General features: G+C 41.7%; 1 protein-coding gene across 1 annotated transcript in view; it reads right to left on the bottom strand.

Moving 5' to 3' along the window:
* Nucleotides 1–9: 9 nt before the first annotated feature.
* The window catches only part of ap1g2 (adaptor related protein complex 1 subunit gamma 2), a 21318-nt gene continuing 6090 nt past the window's right edge, over nucleotides 10–15237 (bottom strand). Inside the window, exons 9-22 of the mRNA XM_034215257.1 lie at nucleotides 15047–15145; nucleotides 14899–14954; nucleotides 13505–13618; nucleotides 11820–11960; nucleotides 11064–11118; nucleotides 9677–9799; nucleotides 8500–8589; nucleotides 7617–7744; nucleotides 6862–6966; nucleotides 6573–6714; nucleotides 5548–5701; nucleotides 3136–3287; nucleotides 2407–2505; nucleotides 10–1288 (exon numbers count right to left, since the gene is read on the bottom strand). Of these exons, the coding sequence (XP_034071148.1) occupies nucleotides 1196–1288; nucleotides 2407–2505; nucleotides 3136–3287; nucleotides 5548–5701; nucleotides 6573–6714; nucleotides 6862–6966; nucleotides 7617–7744; nucleotides 8500–8589; nucleotides 9677–9799; nucleotides 11064–11118; nucleotides 11820–11960; nucleotides 13505–13618; nucleotides 14899–14954; nucleotides 15047–15145 (1551 nt within the window). The 3' untranslated portion in view covers nucleotides 10–1195. The remainder of the gene's footprint in view (nucleotides 1289–2406; nucleotides 2506–3135; nucleotides 3288–5547; nucleotides 5702–6572; nucleotides 6715–6861; nucleotides 6967–7616; nucleotides 7745–8499; nucleotides 8590–9676; nucleotides 9800–11063; nucleotides 11119–11819; nucleotides 11961–13504; nucleotides 13619–14898; nucleotides 14955–15046; nucleotides 15146–15237) is intronic.

The following is a 15237-nucleotide window of genomic DNA, read 5'->3' as shown; positions in this document are numbered from 1 at the left end:
ACAAGTCGCTGCTGCCGGTACTGAAAACAGATTTTTATTAGAAAATGCCAAGAAACAGATTTCAACAACCAGCGAAAACAAGAATACTCATCCTGGTCTTTCTTTACATTTCTACGTTAAGGTAGTGATCTGAAACGGGTACACTGAAATCCATTTAAAGCACCGTTGTTGACGTCCAGAGTGTTTTTCTTTTAATTAGAGATCCATGATTATGAGATGAGTAATCAAATTACTGAGGTGATTCAAGATTTTCCAAAAACTCTTCTTATTGTGCTAATATACTTAAAATCTGAAATATACATCTTGTAGACAGTATCATGCCCATTCCTCTATCACTGTACACAGTCTTCATAAAATAAAATAACTCAGGAGCCTCTGTAAACAACAGACGAGGAGATACTGGTCAGGAAAAGCATGCTCGAGTTGGAATGATAAAAACATGTTAGAGGACGACAACCCTCACATTTAAAACCATTTCTTTGCCACTAAAATCCAAATATAATTGCATTATCTTTGTACATGAAAACAAAAAACCTCGTTTGTTGAGGGGATGAAAGGCACAGGGGAATTAATGAGGTGGATTTTCCGAGCTGAATGAGGCATTGGTAAATCTGCAACACCTAAGGTTGTGTTTACGATCCTAAACACTTCAATCTCTAATTGATATCCCTGCGTTTCCAGTCAAATAAAGTGTACTGGATCAGAGCGTTTCATCGTGATAGTGGTGTGTCATTAGTACAACAAAGTTAAAATGGTAAAGGCAAATACTTCATAGGAAAAATCACTTCAAACGTGAGGACAGAAGATCTAGTGTTGCATACTGACAGGAACCGGACATATTTATGGAGTGAAGTAATACCAAAAAAAACATGACAAATCTTTTCTGGACAGTTTTGTTTGCAAAAAAATTCTATTTTTGTATTAGAGGGGCAAATTCTACAGCTTGTGCCATATTAAATAATGCCATCGGTCACATTTGCACGTGGATTCTAGGAGATATGGTGAGTTCAGGCTTATTAGGCTTTCTTCAGCTGTAAAAACACTAACAAAATCAGGAATTCTTAGAAACAGCAGCTTTAGACGGTAGTGTGGAGGGTGTGACGGCAACATTTTCTAAAAACTCCAGCCGTCTGTAAGGTTCCTGCTGACTCATCCGGAGAGTGTTGTTGTAGTCCTGTTTCCTGATTGGCTGCTGTCAGAGCCCGGGGAAGGTGTCGATCTGCACCGTGTCCTGAAAGGTCGACCCTCGGCTGCTGTAAGAGATGCGGATCTTCATCTTCAGGTTCACCTGCGGCACGAGGAAGGAGTTATCAGTTTGATTAGTCCCGTGGCCGACAGGTGCAAACACGCTTCTATTAGGAGAAACGCGCTGCATTTACAAAAACATTGGAAATATAAATATATAATCCCTTTCTCCCCCTGTTTCCATTCTGTTTTGATCTTCGTGCAGCTTTTTGTCTATGCAGCGCTTTAGGTAAACCCTGTGCATGTTTCGTCAAGTTGGTGAAGATGTTTTTTCATTTGCATGTGTTCTGGCACATTTGTGTTTTTTTATTTTAAACTGCCGACGATTTCTCCTGATGGAAATGTTTTTGGCTGTTGTGATTTTGCACCCACTGTAGTTTACTACAAAAGTACCGTAACAATATTAATGACCGCTAAATGGCACCTTCACTTGGCTAAGATGTGTTGTTCTTGCCACATGTAACAACAGGTTTGTGGGACTTATGTGAACATTTGGAAACAAGGTGTAAAGATGTGATCTAATGTTCAGATTATTTTCTCCATTGTTGACAAATAGATATGTTCCATTACAATGGTATCCGTCCCGATAACTTAAAAAGGGATAAGTCATGATTTTTGTATTTACTAAAAGTTATTAAATTATAAAGAGTAGTTAATGCGACAATCGTCTAAGCTACAATACCTTAATGTACCAGGTTAGCTGTAAAATTAGCTATTCATTACTATGCTACATTCCAAATCAAATACTTTTTTTGTTAACCGCACACTTTGAACTTTGACCCTCTTGCTCATAAATGCTGGCTTGCATACTTTAAAATATGACCAATGCAGTAGGTGATCCTGGTATTTCAGGGCTTACTGCGCTGATATATTATGCATTAGGACAACTTGAATTTATTTCTGGCATATTGAACAGTATAGTTCTATGGGCATTAACGCATGGGCTGTTTTCACATGTAAATCGGCTAGCTACCGGCGACGGCGAGTGACTTGTTGTTGGTAACGTGATATTGGATTTGTGCTTAGACTAACACACCTGTCGATACATCTCCGATCCTGAACATCTGTATCGATACAGCTTGATCACACTTCTGAATGAGCTGACTCTTATTTACAAACATGAGTCACCATTTTGTGTGTGTATGTGTGTGTCCTACCCACCTTGTTTTGGTAGTTGAGGACGACCATCTGGGTCACCTTAGCTGCGCCTCGTGCAGGAAGAGAGTCCCCGCTGGGAGCATTCATGTTTAACTTGACACTCTGGAAGGCAGGGAGAGGGGGAAGATCAGATTGCTTTGAAGTTTAAAGCACCAAAACACAGGCATGTTGGGGGGGAACATAACAGGAACTAAAAACCTACAACATGCAAGCAACAACGTATATGTTTATATGACACAGCATTTTAAAATAGAGTGGTGCAGGTATGAGTCGTAAAACCAGGGGATGAGTCAGCATTTGATCCCTTCCGGATCCAAAGATGGCGGTTGCTAACAAGTGAGTAAATGATACTACTAAATGTCATCAAGCCCAACATTAGCCACCTTTAGCTTAGCGATGGTGACTTTAAGTCATGCGACCTCTATGTAGTTCGTGTTTAGCGATTCTAACTTTAGCTATTTACTCCTGGTGGTAGCATAACGCTTCAAAACATATATAAAAGTGGTGTTAATAAGTGGAGATTATCCTGCTTAACTGAAGTAAGTATCATAAAAGTGTTTTCCAAAGATCAAACTTTCTGCAATATCTTGAAACCCAATGGAGAGATGCCATTGCCATTTGTCAAGGAAGCCCTTGTGTTGCTACTTTCCAGGTATTCCTACAAAAAGACGTCATCACTGCACCACTCTGCAATAATGAGAACAGATCATTTATCTGGGATGTGAAACAGACCTTGGGCACTGCAGCCTGCAGGGTGAAGCTGCTGATGTCTGAGTCAGTGGAGTTGGAGGCTGTTAGCATGACCGTCATGGTGGTGTCTGACTGCTTCTCACAACTCAGTGTCAGCGCCACACCGTCTTTATCGTACACCGGCACTAAGGGAGCTATGGAAACACATATCAGGAAATGTTTTTTAGTTTAAAACAAAAAGTGAGCAAAACTTGACAAACTAGAATGACTGCCTTGTGGTTGTATGCCTCCACCAAACAGTCAAGTCGCAGTTTACATCAATGTCTGTCCAAAATGTCCTCACAACACGTTTTGTGAGGTCAAAGTGACTCCTGACCGACACAGGGTGATCATATAATACTTGACTCATCCGGAATATTTTGGAAGAAAGTCAAGAGAAACCTTTTTTAACAAATAAGTCTCCAAGCAGAAGTTTTAATATTACAAGAAAAAGTTACAACACGTGATACGAAACAAACAAGGTGGCCACACAAAACTGGAAAAGATTTAGAGAGATACTTTGGTCCTGATTCTAAACTAAACTCGAGTAAGTGTCGGAATTTTCACAGAGGTTGGAATTTCCACCAGGTCAAGGGCTGTTTTAGGAACCAGTTTTTCGTGTTTCAGCAACGCCAGCTCGCCCGAAAACTGATTAAACTCTCGCACAAACTAATTGCTCGGCCAGCAGCAATAACCTGAAAGCTGCATACATTAGAGGCGGGGGGGGGGGGGACGGACGGACGAGAGCAACAACCGCGCGTGGAGAGTGCGACCGAGAGTAGAAAGCTGTTGCCCGCATGGTTTTTCTTATCACTGCTACGCTGATGACACCCAATTAATTCTGTCCTTTCCCCGCTCAGAGACCCAGGTCGTTGCACGCATCTCTGCTTGTCTAGCTGACATCTCTCAGTGGATGTCTGCTCACCATCTCAAGCTCAACCTTGACAAGACTGAGCTTCTCTTCCTCCCGGGAAAAGATTTTCCCACTCTTGACCTAACAATCAACATCGGCACCTCAGTTGTTTCCCCGACTCAGACTGCAAGGAATCTGGGTGTGACCCTAGATAACAACCTGTCCTTCACTGCAAACATCGCTGCTACAACCCGTTGCTGCAGATACACGCTTTACAACATCAGGAAGATACGTCCCCAGCTGACTCAGAAAGCGACTCAGGTTCTGGTCCAGGCTCTCGTCATCTCACGCCTAGACTACTGCAACTCCCTCCTGGCTGGTCTACCTGCATGTGCCATCCGACCTCTGCAGCTCATCCAGAATGCAGCGGCTCGTCTGGTCTTCAACCTTCCTAAATTCTCCCACACCACTCCGCTCCTCCGCTCCCTTCACTGGCTTCCGGTAACTGCTAGAATCCACTTCAAGACACTGGTACTTGCTTACCATGCTGCGAAGTGGATCTGGCCCTTCCTACATCCAGGACATGGTTAAACCGTACACCCCAGCGCGTGCACTACGCTCTGCATCAGCCAAACGACTCGTTGCGCCCTCGCTGCGAGGGGGACCCAAGTTCCCATCGGCGAAAACACGTGTGTTTGCTATCCTGGCTCCTAAATGGTGGAATGAGCTCCCCATTGACATCAGGACGGCAGATAGCTTGCACATCTTCCGGCGCAAACTGAAAACTCATCTCTTTCGACTCCACTTCGAGCGATAGAACTATTAACGAAGCACTTATATACTAATAAAGGACTGGATTACCTAAAGCCAGTTGAGTAGCACTTGAAATGTTTGGCTCTATGAAACCTGATGTACTTATATGATTCTGTTTTCTTCAAGGTTGTGTCTTCCTGGTCGAATGTACTTATTGTAAGTCGCTTTGGATAAAAGCGTCAGCTAAATGCAATGTAATGTAATGTAATGCGGAAGCAGTAGCACCCAGATCGCTAAGTGGCTTAAACGCTACTGAAGTATTTATAAACGACATGCATCATTGATGAGGCATATGTGTGACATAGTATTTAATGTATTAATTCATTGATATTGGTAGAAAAAAGCATATGCCACAATGATAGCAACAAGAACCCATTCAAACATTATGGTAAATAATGATTATGCCTTATGTTTGCGGAGTTTAATATAATGTATGAAAGCGTTCTCAATAACTATTTTTCAGTTTGTATGCTCTAAATCTTGTTATTGATTTGTCCGACTGGCTTTGGTGGCTATGCTTACTTCATCTATTTAACATGAGAGAAACTTTACATTATACAATCCTTTATTTACAGCGATATGTTGCCAAACAGGTTCAATTAGAACTGAAATAAATATGACTTTATGTTGAAATATAGATCAGGAGATGTACTTGTGAGACTGCTTTGTTGAACTGCTAACCAAACGAGCCCGAGCCTGTAATTCGAATGGATGTAATTTCAGTGGGAAAAAGAGAGGGGGGGTCCCACCTGGTGTGAGGGGTTCAGGCTCTAGGTCCCCCAGCAGATCCAGCAGGTTCCCCCCTGCAGTGCTGGGGGTGTTGGTGAGCAGGCCGAGGGCCATGGAGGGGCTGGGCTGCAGGGTCTCCTCAGAGCCCCCCAGCAGGCCCAGCAGGTCACACACCTAAGGGGAACAGCCTGTTAGTCACCTGAACACATCACTCTGCATATTCAAAGCAGACACTTCCAAAGGACAGTAAGGCTGTGTGGAGGTATTTGAATCTGACCGGTAACCATAAAACAAATATGGATTGAAGAAGAAGATAGATGAAAAGCATGTTGAGAATTTGGGATGATGATTTTATAACAGGCCCTGTTATGCTTTTGTGCTTTACCCTATCCTGTTGAATCAGTTGTTGTGAATGTCAATGGTCTGCAAAGGCTTAAATCCCTGTGTTCCCTGCAGAGGGAGTTTCTCTCCCACACACAGATATGTTTGCAAACTTAAGATGTTGTCTTTAACACAGTCTGTATTTTTCAGAAATCTTTCGATCACACAAGCTGAAAAGATCCCTAGAGTCTAAATCTACAAATACTATAATATATAAATGATCATCATCCTAACTTGTATCTGTGCACTAATACAGCGGTAAACTCAATTAATAGACAATAAAATAAAGAAAAATACTGTCATCGTTTGAATGATGTTCTAGATTCAAATGTCAAGGGTATAAATGAGTCTTCAAACTATTCCTTTATAGCCAATCACATAATACAGGAGTAAGATGATGTAACACTCAAATATTTAGAACAAGCCCATCACATACAGATATACAGTATATCAGGTTGTTTAAATGGTCAAGAACCAGTTCCCTAAGTTTAAAGTCTCCACTAAAGCCTTCACACCGTTCATATTGTTCCCCAATATTAAATATTAATATTAAAGTCTGGAAAGTTATCAATGACATCTTAAAAATGAATAGGTCTTCCAACGAAAAGGGGTTGGATACAGAGTGTTTTTCATATAGAAATGCCTCTGTGTGGGCGTGTTTCACCTGGTTAGCAGGTTGTGGGAGCAGCTTGGGCTCCGTTGGCTTTTTGGACGCCTGGTTCTCCTTGACCTCCCCCATGGACTCTCCGTTGGTGTGACCCGGGGAGTTCTTCTCAATCACAGGCATCCTCTCCAGCACCGCCGCCCTGCAGAGAGAGAGGACGACTCAGCACTTCATGACTAGGAAAAAACAGTGTGCTTCTGATACAAGTTGTAAATATCCACAATATAGCAGACATTTTGTATATTGAATCATTTTAGTTCAGGAAACTCTTCACCGTGTAGTTGCATACCTCATGTGGTCATATTTTTTGAACAGAGCGTTGTATTCAACCGCCCTCTGCTGGAGCTCCACGTCTATACAGCTGCCGTAGATGCTGACCACGCTTCGGATGCGACTGGCAGGGGGGGGGGGGTGAAGAGAAGTTAGTAAGACTAGTGAAAAATAACTCCTAGTATTCTTAAATCAACAATCCCTACAAATTGTTAGACCCTTGCGATCATCTGTATTATTATGTTTTCATAAATATTATTTCTATTTTTATTTTTTTTACATAAACTTTAACATGAAACAACTCTGCTGGGGGAAATCTTTTATTATTTTTATAAACTGGTATTAAAAACAACCAGAAGCCCTGTGTCAACATTTCTAATACTCTTTTTTATGTGTAACAATTCAATCTTAAATTTCCTGTGTGAAAATGTTTATTTTGAAATATTTCTACTGGGATTTTCTACTTATTATTCTCTCTTTTAACTCCAGAATGCAGCATTAAGCCTTCTCTGTTGCAATGTTGCAGCACTCAAACACAGCTTTACAGTTTTCGGGAATGTCAGTGTGTAAAGGGGTTTTGTTACTTGACAAAGTAACCATTGACCGACATACTTTCCTGACCATGCAAATACTAATCTGCATAGTTTATATGTCAAATAAAGAAATGTGATTCAGCGTTTAGCCACAAGGCTAAAGGCTGAATCACACACAAGTGTCCTGTTGCTGTGCTCTAAAAATATCTAGGCTCTGTTTGCTGTGAGAAGAGTTTCTTACTCCACGTTATCAGTGATGCGTGTGCTCAGTTTCATGGTGGCAGTGAGAGCAAATCCTCTGGTTGCCGGGGACGACATGTGGGACTGCAGAACTGTTTCCAAGGCGTCCAGGACGTCATCCTCAGTGACCTGATGGAGAGAGGAGGCAGTACAGGGTCTGATGACTTTTACATTTAGATATGACACATTCTGAACTCTAGCATTTATTGAGCTGATAATCCAATACATTAACTGAATAATTAAAGAAATACATAGTTTTGAGCACTAAGAGGACCTGAGAATTCATTAAAAATGCTTTCTTTGGACTTAAGCATTTGGTTCTGTACACTTATTTTATGTATTAGTTCCTGCAGACTGCTTTAGTGCGTTCCTCACACAAATACATTCTTAATGTAAACAGTGCTTTTTGACGTTCAGGGAGTATGAAGTTGGCCAACTGTCAGTTGGCAGAGTTAGTATGTTTTCATAGTTGCAAGTGTTTTGTAAGTATATTTAAAATGTATTGGTTTGCTAGGTTAACTAGCCAGCTGCAGATTTGGAGTAAGGAATCATGCAATCACATTGTTAAAAGAAGCCTATAAAACGTATATTTGAAGTTTCCAGTGACAGATGACTCTTTATTCACCGAACATCAACAAGCACTCCGGTCCCAGTTATGTCCGTCACTTTTTGTTGTGTTTTGAGCCTTACAGTAATCGCTGCACATGGTGAAGATGTTTCCTCATTTGCATGTGTTTTGGCACATTTGTGTTTTTATATCGTTTTTAAAACTGCACCTGTCGGCCAGCGTGGTGACAGGAACTGAAAATATAAAACCTTTAAAGATCTAGAAATAGGTTGAATCCCTACTGATAATATTCTTTCAGTGTTGGTGCTGCATGTACCTGCACAGGCTCAGTCTCCTGACACTCTCCTCTCAGCAGCAGGTCTCCGTACTCTCCTATACACCAGCACGCCACCTGCACCAGGGATTGCTACACACACACACACACACACACACACACACACACACACACACACACACACACACACACACACACACACACACACACACACACACACACACACACACACACACACACACACACACACACACACACACACACACACACACACACACACACACACACACCACACACACACCACACACACACACACACACACACACACACACACACACACACACACACACACACACACACACACACACACACACACACACACACACACACACACACACACACACACACACACACACACACACACACACACACACACACACACACACACACACACACACACACAGGTCTAATCTTAGAGAGACATTAGCCACTTCTCCCTGAGTACACTGGAAGTGAATGTGCTGGATGATGGGAGACTGCGCCACACTGCAGATGAGAACAGGGCTGCTTATCATCTGACTTCCAAAAATAAACCTGGTAATTTGATTCCAACATTACATTTTGTCTGTCTGTTCTGTTTTATTTTTGCTTTCTTCTACTTGAAATGTAGTTTTCCTAAGATCAATGTGATTTTACGACCGCTGTATTCGTCTGCCTGTATTGTCTGTGTTTTATCCGTCGTAACATTGTTCATGCTGCCCTTCTTGGCCAGGTCGCTCTTGAAAAAGAGATTTTAATCTCAATGAGACTTTTTACCTAGTTAAATAAAGGATATATATATATATACACATACAGCTGTGATAAGTCACATACAATTAGGACTCTTCATGAACCCACATAGTTTCTATCATATCACACACTATAAAAGGTTTGTATTTGAATGTATAAACATATAAAACACCAGGGAAATGGGTGTTAACCGGACTGTTAACCCCAGGGGAAATGTAAGCAATAACTGACCTGGGTTGGGTCCGATTGGGTTAGGGCAGAGAATCAAAGCTCTATTTGAATCATATTTTATCTTATTGTTTGATAAAGAATCAACATGGAGCAACCCAGGGACAGATGTTATAGATGTTGACGACTAGGATTACTTGAGTAAGCTGACAAACAAGAGCAGGAAGTGCGCACACACACACACACACACACACACACACACCGTGGAGATGTCGAGGAGCAGAGCCCGGTAGAGCTTGTGGACGGTGTAGCAGTGCAGCTCCGATGCGTTGGTGATGAGCTGGATTAAGTTGGGCACAGTTTCATCTCTCACGTCTCCCCCTGCCTGGCAGAGTGGAAATCAGAGTAAAAACACACTCACACACAAACTCCATTAGACAGACAGCTGGCACAAGTATTTGGGTCACCCTACATCTCCTCCCAGACACAATGACCTCACATGGGAGAGGCTTCCATCACAGTTCATGGACATTTACCGATATACAATTGAGCATTTTTTAAACGTTACCCTTTCTGCACGCTCCATCGTTTGGAGAACAAAGGCTAAGGTAAGCGTTAGCTAATCATGTGGATTGCATTTATTCCCTTTCCCAGCACAAAATAAAAAGTAGGAATGGAACAAATAGAGAGGCTAGTCAGGGATATTCAGGAACTGGGACCGAATGTGTGAAAGTTTGCACAGACGTCAAACTTTTAGTTTAGAAAAATGTAAATGAAGTATCTTAATGCACACAAAGCTTTCACACATGTGGCCTCTACGGTGGCCGACAGGTGCAAACACGCTGGACTGTCAAAATTGATCCAAATGTAAAAACACAAATGTGCCAAAACGCTTACAAATGAAAAAACATCTTCAACAAATTCACAACACATTAGCAGTATTTAGAAAATACTCACCAATTTAACAAAACATGTGCAGCGTTTACTAAAATCGCTGTAAGAAGCTCAAAACATAATGGAAACCAGGAGACACTAATAAAGAGAGGTTGTTGACGTTTGGTGATTATAACATTGGCAAAAGTTTCATAATTGTAAGTGTTTTCTTAGTATACTGGAAATGACGAGGTTAGCTACGTTAGCTAGCTAGCTTACAGTGGATCTGCAATAATATGGGAAGGAATCATGCGACCACTTTGTTAAAATAAGCCAATACATTTTTTCAGGTAAGTTTCCATTGACAGTTGGCCAACTTTATAATCGAACGCCAACAAGCACTCCAGTCCCAGCTGTCTGCATCACTTCTTAGTGTCCCGGTTTCTATTGTGCTTTGAGCTTCCTGCAGAGTTTTCTCATTTTGTTTTTATGCAGCGCTTTTAGTAAACTATGCTTATGATTCGCCAAGTTGGTGAATGTTCTCTAAATGCTGCCCAAGTTGCTTGTGTTTTGGCACATTTGTGTTTTTTAGTTTGCATTGTTTTTAAAATGACAACACGTTTATCCTAATGGAAATGTTTTTGGCCGTTTTAACGCATGTGTCGGCCCCCGTAGGCCCCTGGTATCTGAGCACATTAACAATGACAACTTAAAAACAGGTGTAAAGTGAGGACCCCATGTGAGAGGCAGCAGGTGGAGGCTCAGTGTGTAGTTACCGTGGTGAGGACATGCAGGATGGTGTCAATGTGCCAGCGCTGGGAGGGGGCATACCTGACAGAGACAGAGACACACACATTCAGTGGTGCAGTGGAGTCACACACACACATATCCATCTGCAAGTCCATACACAAGTGCGTGTACAATAAAAACATAGAAGACCATTGATTGCCACTTAAAGAAACTGGGGTGTCATTTAGAGTGGAGACAGACACAGAGTGATACATGAAGCCACACACATATAAAGGACTTCTTGTAACAGCCTTCACACTTTAAAAACGTCACATTAAATGTATTGACATGCACATGAATGTGTGCTTACATGCATAGATACAGTCAGTAATACGGTGTAAATCAGACAAGATTATATTAAAGAAGGGATACAATTCATATATTGAGCACCATCTCCTCAGATTAATGAAATGTTTTTTCACCAATGATTTGCCACCTTTAAAATACAAAAAAACAAAACCAGGATGGTAAATTATTTTTTGTTGTTAGTTTATAAGAAGTTGCAAAACAATGTGAAAAAATAAGGAAGCATCTATACTTCAAAAATGGAAATGCTAATAAAATATTACTTAAACATAATAATAATAATAATCATTTTACATCAAGACATGAAACGTATTTAACATGTTGAAATATTAAACGTAGGGTATTCACAGCCTTACTCATTAGTACAATTAAAATGAAATGTCTATATTTAAAAAAACAGTCTGTAATAGAATCATGTCTGTGCACATGTCACTCACCTCTCTGCAGCGTTGAATATGCCACTGGCAGCATGAGACTTGAGCTCTTGGGGGCAGGAGGAGAGGAAGATGAGCAGCTCCTTCATCATGGAGCGGACGTTGGTTGCCGACACCAGCGCCAGGGAGAGCTCCAACGCACGGCTGGAGAATTGGCCAGGAAAGGGTTAATGTCAGTAAATATGTAGTATTGGCCCTTTAATAGAGAATCCAGTCACATCTCTCTGTCCTTGGCCTGGTCCTGAACACCACTAAAACCAAGATCATGTGGTTTGGCCGCAGTGGTGCCTCCCAAACTGGCACTATTGTGACCGCCGATGGCCGGGACCTCGAAATAGTTAAATCTTATAAATACCTTGGATTTTGGATTGACAGTAATCTGTCATTCTCAGAACATCTCTCCAAAATTCAGACCAAGGTTAAAGCTAGACTCAGCTTTCTATATAGGAATCGCTCCTCATTCACTTCATCTGCTAAACTCTCTCTGGTCCAGATGACTGTCCTTCCTCTGTTCGACTACGGTGATACCATCTACCGCTCGGCGTGTAAAGGAGTTCTTGATCATTTAGACGTTCTGTATCACTCCGCCATCCGCCTCGCCACCAATGCCCCCTACAGGACACACCACTGTGACCTGTACTCTCTGGCTAACTGGCCCTCTCTTGAGACCAGGCGCAACATCCATTGGCTGATGTTTGTTTACAAAACACTCCTAGGCCTCACCCCCTTCTACCTCACACAATTACTGCAACTCCGCCCACCCCCGACGCACAAAACCCGGTCAGCTCCAAGCATCCTGCTAAAGATCCCCAACACCCATACATCCTTTGGCCGCTCCGCCTTTCAATTTGCAGCAGCAGATAGCTGGAATGTCATCCAAAAAACGTTGAAAATGAAAACCTTTGTCTCCCCCCGCACCTTCAATGTCACTATTATAGACACCCTGGTACACACATGTAGCTGCTTTGCCTGATGCTGATTTTAATGACTGATTGAACCACAGCAATATTGTTTTAGAGTTTGTATATGTTTAACTGCTATGCCTGTCATCTTTGCTCTATGTGTTTGTGTTGTCTCCTGTGTTCTGTAGTTCCCGGAGTCTGTCTTTTTATTTTCTTCCCCTCAGGAAGCCTTTTGCCTCCTGCCAGGTCATCATTGCAAATAAGAATTTGTTCTTAATTGATTTTCCTAGATAAATAAAGGTTATACTACTACTACTGGTTCTTCTTCTTCTTCTACTACTACTACTACTACTACTACTACTGGTTCTTCTTCTTCTTCTACTACTACTACTACTGCTACTACTGCTACTACTACTACTACTACTACTACTACTACTACTACTACTACTACTACTACTACTACTACTACTACTACTACTACTACTACTACTGGTTCTTCTTCTTCTTCTACTACTACTACTACTGCTACTACTGCTACTACTACTACTACTACTACTACTACTACTACTACTACTACTACTACAACATTTGGAAAGATTGATTTCTACTTAAAAATTAACTGATCTCTAAGTATATAATATATTTGAAAACAAGAGATAATGAAATCATGATTGATGACTCTTAAAATAAACATAAAAAGGTGACATTGGAAAAGCTTGACTGTCAAGTTTGCTGATCATTTGAAGAACAGCTGTGCCTGACAGGCAGAGGAGAGGGCAAAGTTACCGCTTGACTGAAGCATCCTGGTCCTTCAGGCAGTCCACGATGGTTCCCCGGTGGCGCTGCACTGCATTGTGGTCCGTCCCAACAATCTTTTGAAGAGAGGTCATGGCAATGTACCTGAACACAAAAAAAGAAACAGACAAAAATGAAGTTGTCTTTATTTTTCTCATACTGCCTGTTCTGCAGCACCTATTTTCACCCTCTGTCTGAAACCAGTCTGCTCTGATTGGTTAGCTGGCCGGCTCTGTTGTGATTGCCGCTTAGAGATGTCCCGCCCATTGGCCTATTACCTACAATGTGTTGGAGCGATAGCCAATAGAAGCGCGAGTGTTACACAGTTATTATGTTACAGGTAAATAAAGGAGTCCAATGGAGGTGTTTCAGGCAGTGTGAGTGTGTGGGAGAGAAGCTCCCTCTGCAGGGAACTCTGCAATATTTGAACCTATATAAACACACTACATGAAAGGGGAAACCCCGAAAAGCAGAATAAGGCCCCTTTAAGATCATTTGAGTAGTTGATTATGCTTTTATTTTGAAGGCAGCATTGGGCACTAGGTGATTTATGTATTCAGTGGTAGACAGGTTGAGGTGGGATTGGGCACAGGACAGGCATGTGTTTTCTTTATCAGGGCAAGTCACAGGACAAGAGAAGCGGTAAGAGCCATTGTTCTTCAATAAACTGCACAAAATATATTCTTGCCTGGACACTGGATTTATCCATGCATGACATTCGCTACCTGGTGCCTCAGCGGTAGTCTGAGTTTGTTTTCTGTATTTGTTTGATATTGGTTTAGTTGCTACAGAATAAAAAACTAAAAATCTAACCATCAGCTCACAATAAGATTAATTCACAGCTCTGTAAAAACATTACTCTCTCAACCTGTTAAGATAAATAATTCATCATTCCAATTAAAATGTCTTATGGACTGCTTAAGTATTAATGTATGCACTGACTGGCGAGATGTTATCTCTCCAGGGAAGAAAGAAAAGCAGCCCTATTACTGTCAAACAGCCAGAGAGAGATTCAAGAGCGCTGCAGGTAAAAAGCAGACCACACAACCCCTATGGAAACAAATGTTAAAAAATAGCAGCGAAAAACCAGCCCGGAGGAACCAGTTAACAGGTCTCCACACTGCCTGATGACAAATGACACGGCCCCGTAATTGAGAGATCAGCATTAACAGCCAGACAGTGACCTTCTGGTGTTGCTCTAGAGGAACGGCTCCCGGGAAAGTGATTAGTGAGCTCGGACTTATAACAGCCTGTCGGGGGAGCTTCTCTCTCTGGATGTCAGGGGTTTGCCGTTGGCCTTGTGGAATGAAAAAGCTCAAAATGACCCTGAGAGGAGAAAAAAGAGAAAGAACTGTGGGAGGAACGGAAAAGAAACAAACACTAACCGAATGTTTCTGTCGTTGTTCAGGAGAAATCTTCCCAGAATGTTCACAGCCAGAACCTGGGGAATAAGTCACCATTTTTTAATTAATAAGGTGACAACATTTATTATGTATTAAGGTGTCACACAGTGAGAGGTGCTGCCAGTCTCACCCTGAGGCCACTTTCTGACTTGATGTCCAGCACGGTGAGAACAGTTTCATACAGCACAGCGTTGCCCACAGTCTTAGTGCTGTCAGTGTTGGTCGCCACCTGCACGGAAAGTCAAACATTACTCATATGACACATTTTAATTGGTGTGTTTTCTTTAATTGTTTTTGGGGGGAAAAGCTTTATTTCTGCCA

Source organism: Gymnodraco acuticeps, unplaced genomic scaffold (assembly GCF_902827175.1).
Source record: "Gymnodraco acuticeps unplaced genomic scaffold, fGymAcu1.1, whole genome shotgun sequence".
NCBI lineage: Eukaryota > Metazoa > Chordata > Actinopteri > Perciformes > Bathydraconidae > Gymnodraco > Gymnodraco acuticeps.
Note: the sequence above shows the minus strand (reverse complement) of the source record. Positions and strands in the feature narration are given on the sequence as shown.